We start from the raw sequence: 8,099 nt of genomic DNA, 5'->3' as shown, positions 1-8,099 counted from the left end.
AAGAGGGCAATTGTCTGATGCACAATAAGTTTTCTTTTCTTAGGGAAGTCATAAGGACGTTTAAGTTTGTGCAAAGAAAATGAATAGGTACGAATGACCTGGATCAGGAATGCATGGTAAGACATGAAAGGACCCATACTACTGAGGTATTTACATTTACTGGCTAAGGACCACTATGTGGGCAACTGCAAATAGGTTTTGCTTTATTTCTTGACCCCAAGCATTACGTCTACTTCCTCCTCGGGTGCTAAAGTGTGCCACTGTGCAATGGGTCGCCTTGGGTTGGCCAACATATCTGACCAATGCCGGAGTTCCGCTCCGGTGCTGTTGTAGCCCACAAACACTTTTCCAATAGCATCATTTTTGCCGATCTTGTCATAGTCCAAAACAGTTACAACAATTTGCACTTTCTGAAAAAAAAAAGAAAGAAGCAGATACATGGAGTAAGTAACATTAATAAAAAAACTTCTCATAATACAACAACAACAAAAAAAACCCAAGCAAATAATAGAACTACAGAAAAATAAAATGGGCACTTTACTATTTTCTGTTTTCTTTTAGTTAACATCATTTCTCACAATTTCAAATTAAAATGTACAGATATATATACTTCTAGTATACGTTCTTTCTGAAATGTCTGATCACTTCTGATATTATTAGTATTATTGCTAAATACTGGTTTATTGATTCATTTAAAAATGTTTTTGTATTTAGATTTTTCAACAAATTCACCTCCCTATATACTTTCCCTGTCCTTGAAAATGTAATGAATATAATGATTACCACAGTCTAAATGGTTAACCATGAAATGGGCAAACTAGATTGGTCTAATGTTTCTAAGTTTTTATGAACCATGTTCAAGAGGCGCTGAAAATTTTTTAATTGAAATGGACTTATTTCACATTTTTTTCCCATTGTAAGTATTTTCATGTAATATACAATGTAGTTATATGTATGTATCAAAAGTCAAAATCCAGAAACGAAATTGTCAGTGTTGCTTTCTTAGGGTCATAAATATTAATAAAGTGATGCAACAATTATTCCCCAGAGGTTGTGCGTTAACGCTAAGACCTAAAAGGGTTCAGTTGATTGGATAATAAAGGAGACCTGTCACCATCGTAGCATTTTGCATAACTAAATTAATGTATTCAAACTATCTTTACCTCAGGGAAGCTCAGAACTGTTGAAGATCTATATATTTAAGATACAAATATGCAATATATATGTATATTAGAAACCCACCATACATGTATACCATGGGAGCAAGTCCTCTTAACTTCCATTTCTCAGAATCTGTATTGTCATGGAACGTGAAAACGTCCATTGCAATTAGATTTCTTGTTTTTAGTTCAGTCCTCCTTGAACACCTTACTATGGTTTAACATTTGGACTTTATGGTAATCACTATATGTATTAACTTTTCAAAGGATAAAAAGTACATTTTTCTTGAAAAAAAAATCTAAAAAAACAACAACTGTTTTCATTACTATTTTAAATATAGAGAGATCTCTTTCTTTATTAAATGTAGAGAAAAATGACAGCTCATAAAAATAATTCATAAAGTAACAAAATCTCTGAGCTGCCCATGTGGGGACAAGAGAAGGTTGTGCTAATTCTGGTTGAATGTAGGCACATATATATCTGCAAAATTCACATCACATTGCTATTCACTGCCAAGCAGATTATGATAAGGCAAATTAACTGTCAAACGTGATGTGCAGAAGAGAGGTAAAATCTAATTTACTCTTATCCACATAACCTTTGTCAGGACACTCATATTGTTGGGATTTTTTTAATAGAACCATTACGGTTCCCTCACATAATGTCACTTATGACTTTCTGCCGTAAGGTTTAACACTCTATAATGACACATTATGGAAGTCAATGTGAAAGAGAGTATAACGAGAAAGAGACCTTACTGTGTGGTAACCAATAAGTAAATAATCCCAATATATCTGTGAAATTAAGTAGACCCTTTTTTACATTCTTTGCTATTTTATCAATGTAAGGTCTACATTTTAAACTTGTGTTGTGTTGTTAGAATCTAGAAATTATTTTTTAGGAATATGGTTCCGTGTGCTAATTACTTCACACATACAATGTACTGTTTGCACAGTCTGGGGTTTTAAATTACCTGAATTTGTTCAAATGGTACTTCAAAGCTGAATGACTCATTGTAGTAAGGATTGAGAGTATTCTTTTTAATAGTGGTCTTCTTTTTCTTCAGCCTCTTGCCATTTTGCATCAGATGAATTTTCACATAGGGATCTGAAAAGAGGATTTAGATTTAATTAGATACAAGTACACTAAATTCTGAGGTCTATAAAATGCATTTAACATTCCCTTCAAATGTCAGTGCATGGCTGATTATTCAGAATTTCAACCCAATGCCAAAAGGAATGTTCTAACACTATATGGTTTAAAATGTAAGTATACGTTTATTTGTAATAATCGTAATTGGATAAATCACATTGTTTTTCATATTGGAGCTTGTTATTTACATTATACAGTATATGTAGTGACATCATAAACACAATTGAGTATGACATCAATATTGCCTGCCCTTACAAAGGCCATTTTGGTAGTCTGCTTTTCTATGTAGATATTAAATATTTTCACTTGCTTAACATGGGATGGTAGCCACAATTTATGGGTTTTTTTTGTTGTTTTGGGGGACTTTTGGGATAAATCCCATACCTTATACATCTTTCCGTTTGATAATAAATTCTAGTGTGTATATCTCTACCTTCCTTTCACATTACATCATAATGGCTTCCCTTTTTTTTGTTTTTTAACAATAAAAGCAATGCTGACCATATTCCCCTCTACTAAATAGTTAATATGGTGAAGGTATGTTGGAGTGAGAGTTGTGTTAAAGAAAGTTAATACAAAAGGCATTGTTAATTTTCAGATATTTCTGTAAGAAGCAAAGGGTAAACACTGCATGAAAATGCTATATGAAATTGAAAAATTTTGGAATTTTTGAAATGTACAACAATGGTCCACAATATCATGAAATGGTACACAAAAGTGCTACTTATTCTACATAAGCTTGTTTCTTGAACCTTTTTTGTTATGGAAAAGCACAGGAAATTTCTAGACCTAAAATAAATCATGATTTTACATTATTCATGTGGAACAGAGGAAATCTCAGGCACAGACAAATTCTTATGGTTATGTGGAATACAGCTTTTCCAGTACATTTGCAATCCCATAAAAGGCAACTTGTTCTGATCCTCCTTGTGTCGTCAGTCAACCTGATGTACTTATTGGTAAAAATAAAAGCTTTTAACTATTATGTCATGTACACGATGCAATGCTATTTCCCTAAAGTTATTTCTGTTTTGTAACTACTGTTATGCTGTTCATATAAAATAAGATCACCATCTATCTTTCTCTTCATCAATACAATTGTCACGAATAAAGATTGAGGGACATTTAAAGATTATAAACACAGTTGTAGGTAATATTCTTCGACGTGCTTCTACATTTTGTTGCCAGAGGAACACTAAGCTATGCCTAGCCAGGCAGTGGAAATCTGAAAAGTCTCCAAAAGTGATGGATGTTTCGGAAAATTTGTAGGGACACAGGTACAAGGAGGACATGTCTCATACCCTATTTAATACACAACGTATTCATGATAAGACATGGGCAGTGTATCTGTTTTCCAACGCATATTGCCCTTTATTTGGTGGTAGAGTGAGGTAACATACCGTATTTGCTCGATTATAAGACGACCCTGATTATAAGACGACCCCCCAAAATCTGAATATTAACTTAGGAAAAAAAGAAAAAGCCTGAATATAAGACGACCCTAAAGGAAAAAAGTTTTACCAGTAAATGTTAATTCATGTAAACTATTTTTTTTAATAAAAGCTATGATTGAGAAAAATATTTTTTTTGTTTTTATTTCTTGTATTTTCCAACCTGTCCCCCAGTTACGCACATCTGCCCCCAGGCTTGCCACTCCAATATGGCACTGTGGCCCATGATATGCCTTTTAACCCTCTATATGCCACTGTGCCCCATGGTATGCCTTTTGACCCCCTATGTGCCACTCTGCCTCCAGAAATGCCTTATACCCCTATATGCCACTCTGCCTCCAGAAATGCCTTATACCCCTATATCCCATTCTGGCATTTAGGGGGTTAAAATGCATATTATGGGGCAGAGTGGCATATAGGGAGGTATAAGGCATTTCAGGAGGCAGAGTGGCATTAAGGGAGTTAAAAGGCATTGTATAGAGCACTCTGCCTCCAGAAATGCCTTATACCCCTATATGCCACTCTGGCATTTAGGGGGTTAAAATGCATATTATGGGGCAGAGTGGCATATAGGTGTATAAGGCATTTCAGGAGGCAGAGTGCTCTATTAAATGCGCCCTTAACGCCACTCCAGAAATGCCCTATGCCCCCATTTAACACACACACACACACACACACACACACACACCCTATACCCCCATTTAACTAACACACACACACACACTCTCCCCTCCCCTCCCCTCTCAGCCCTCTCTTACCGGTGCTTCCAGCCGGGGCAGCGGGTTGACGTCGCCTTCTGCTGCAGCCGGAAGGAGGTGGAGTTGGCAGCGGGGGTTGTCTGCGTCCGTCGCGTATACTTTCCCCGGCTGTCAGAGATCAGAGTTCCCCGCACCGGTGCGGGGAACTCTGATCTCTGACAGTCGGGGAAGGTTTGCGCGACGGACGCAGACAACCCCCGCTGCTAGCCACACCTCCTTCCGGCTGCAGCGGACGTTGTCTACGCGGATCGCGTAGACGTCAACCCGCTGCCCCGGCAATACAACAGGAAGCACCGGTAAGTGTGTGTATGATGGGGGGGGGGGTGAGACAGGAGGATCCAGGTCCCCTGCAGCGGTGCGGGGGATCTGGATCTTAGTCTCCTAATCAGACTCTATTTGAGGTCTGATTAGAAGACGACCCCGATTAGAAGACGAGGGGTATTTTTCAGAGCATTTGCTCTGAAAAAAACCTCGTCTTATAATCGAGCAAATACGGTAATAGGGTGACTGAAAATTGAGGGTGACCTCCTTTGTTCATCAGGAAGAGCCCCCTGGCCATTAACAACAATAATAATTTGCCTCCTGGAATGGTCACACAAAAGAGCCTTCTGGAAATTGGAGGAATGAGGGAGAGGCTGTCCCTGTGGTGTGTGCTGTGGCTCCCTCCTTTTGCAGAAGTACTCCAAGAGACTAGAGTATTACAGACAGATTTGCAGAGAAAGAGAAGCGTTTCTTCACATCTCTTTGTCCGTGAACCTGGGGAGATGGTGTGCACAGAGGCTCCATCCTTTTGAGGAAGCGCTGTAGGAGGCCTGGTTAACAGAGTTGAAACTGGGGAGAAGCAGACAAAGAAAGAAGACCAAGAAGAACAAGAAAAGGCAAGAGAAAAGGTGGAGCTGCGGAAAAGGAGAAAGGGAAACGGAAGTGGTCGGCGGAGAAGGTAGCAAAACTTTGAGAGAGTGAGCAAGACTTCTGGGGGCCCATTTCCCCCCAGAAAATGTCAAAAATAACCACTGCTTTATAATGTTAAATCAATTTAATTCTACTATCTCTCACTTGGCAGTTATTGTACCTGCTTCATTATGTGTTCCTAACACATAATTTAGCATTTTCTTTTGGGGCGCCTTCAGCAAACAGAAATGTGCCCTGAACCCTCAGCATTTAAAGGGTTAAATCTGTGACTAGAATACCATGGGCATTGCAATCTTTCTGTACATTGTGCTACTGTTTTTTTCTGAGAAGGCATATGATACTAATTAATTTAATGGCAAAATTTACTTACAGGTATCATACTGTTCACGCAGCTAAACCTCTTTTCCTACACTAATCATCTCCCATGTTGTTGTTTTTGAAATCCCTAATTAAACTGTTATAACCACCAGATTTGTTTCAAAGATTTGTTTCTGACAAATAGTACAATGGTAATAAAGGTTAGTAAAATTCATAGCTGACCCTCAACGTTTTTTCGGAAAAGATAAACTTGTTTCACAGTGGTGGATTCACAAATAAAAAACAAGGCAGAATGTAGCAATGTATACAAGTAGTCTTTAGTATCTTAAATCAAGCCTGCCAACCACATATTTTTACATATACATTTACTTATAATAAAGCTAGCACAGTGCATAGGTGAAATTTCACTATTACACTCCATGATACACACAAAAACACTTATACAGTCACTCACTCATCCACTCTTTCATTTACACAATTCCTTCACACAATTATTCATTCTCTCACTCATTCACACAAATCATTTACACATATTCGTTAATGCATTCTCACAATTCATTCTCACAATTCCTCCACACATTAATTCATTCATTATTTTATTCATTCACACAATTTATCCGCACATTAATCTATACTCTCACACATTCACGCAATTCAGCCACACATTAGTTCATTTATTCTCTCATGGATTCACTCAATTAATCCACACACCAATTCCTTCCTTCTCTCACTGATTTACACAATTCATCCACACACCAATTCCTTCCTTCTCTCACTGATTCACACAATTCATCCACACACCAATTCATTATCTCATCCATTCCCACAATTCATCCACACATTACTTAATTCATTATTTTACTCATTCTCACTCTTCAATCTTTATTTCAATATTCTTACTACCCCCCCTTAAGGAGACTAAGGGGGCAAAGCGGTCGCTGAAAACATTTTTATGTGCGACCACTCCGCGCCCGGCTCTCTCCTCCTTTCCCTGCTGCCTGGGTGCTGTGCACCCCGTGCACCCACCTCGGCTCGGCCCTGGCTTAGGTGATGGGACGACTGCATGCCATGGTGCCCTGTGCGGCGGCACAACTCACTCACGACACACCCCAAAGGCCGGCCCTGGTAGCAATGGTACAATAATAATCTTAAATTGGTATACAAACCACATAAATACCAAACAAGCTGTCCCTTAATAGGTTTTTTATAGCTTGAATCATAGAAAATAAATGTTATAGTAAAAATGCCCCCATAATCCAGCACATGGTAAATCAAATTTGAGACAAATATATTCTTTTTAAAGTATGTTTCTGAAGAAGTTTGCTTGGGATTGTGTACAGAGTTATAAAAAGAAAGACAACTGGTATTTTTCTGAATAAATAGAGCAGCATTGCTAAGATTAGTCAAGGGGAAAAAAAAAACACGTTAACATTCCAACCATGATTGCTGAACAGGTCCATAATTATGAGAAGGCACTAATTTGAAAGCCTCCATTTCACTTACAATTAACCAAGATATCAGCTAATTATCTGAAGATGAACAATTGTCCTGCTTATCAACAGAGTAAAAATAGAAAGTAATACAAACAGCAAACTGCATATTTTTCTAGTTAAAGTTAGACGAGTTCATTTCGGGAATAATAAAAATACATCATAACATATGGTTGGGGAAAGCTAGCTAGTAATATGTCAAAATACTTATGAGAGGGGATGTACGATCATATCTAATACTGAAAGGCAAAACTGGAACAGTTTGTTTTGATGGAATATTTCAGATGATTACAGCAAATGTAGCTTGGATACCGTCATAGGTGTAGACACAGACTGCAGTATAGCCAATCAGCACCCAATACACATAACTGGGAAACAGGGCTGGACTGGGGACGATTAAGCAACCCTGACACTTTAAGACCAGGGGCCACTAATTGACGTACGTGCAGCCATTGGCTTATACCTGGGAACTCTCAGGGTTTTGCCTGGAGACACCAAGTGAAGCACTACTTCTCCAGGACACTAGAGGGAAACTCAAGAGTTCTTACCTAGACATAGCCAGCCCTGATAAAATCTCTTAGTTCCTTCTTTAGAGGAAAGTATGCAGTATGGAAGAGCATGATGGCTAATTGTACTTATCCAAATGGTAGTATAATATTAAATCCATTGATAATGCTTTATCTTACATCATATATCCAAAACCATGTACATTTTTAGAATTTTAACATGTTTGAAAAAACTTTTCTTTGAATCTATGAATAAAGAACAATAAATAGAAAAAAATATGTCTCTGGTTACAGTTTGTTTCTGATTTTTTTCTTCTTCAGTGTAAGAGGATTGAAAAAGAATGCTTTACT

At 37.8% G+C, this 8,099-nt stretch overlaps 1 protein-coding gene across 1 annotated transcript in view; it reads right to left on the bottom strand.

Moving 5' to 3' along the window:
• Positions 1–203: 203 nt before the first annotated feature.
• LOC149302741 (synaptotagmin-1-like) overlaps positions 204–8,099 on the bottom strand; it is a 76,928-nt gene continuing 69,032 nt past the window's right edge. Inside the window, exons 7-8 of the mRNA XM_089481959.1 lie at positions 2,135–2,268; positions 204–410 (exon numbers count right to left, since the gene is read on the bottom strand). Of these exons, the coding sequence (XP_089338085.1) occupies positions 204–410; positions 2,135–2,268 (341 nt within the window). The remainder of the gene's footprint in view (positions 411–2,134; positions 2,269–8,099) is intronic.

This window comes from Sceloporus occidentalis, unplaced genomic scaffold, assembly GCF_023333645.1.
Source record: "Sceloporus occidentalis isolate IW3139 unplaced genomic scaffold, rSceOcc1.0.p SCAF_17, whole genome shotgun sequence".
Taxonomy (NCBI): Eukaryota; Metazoa; Chordata; class Lepidosauria; order Squamata; family Phrynosomatidae; genus Sceloporus; species Sceloporus occidentalis.
This window is presented reverse-complemented; position numbering and strand designations above follow the sequence as displayed.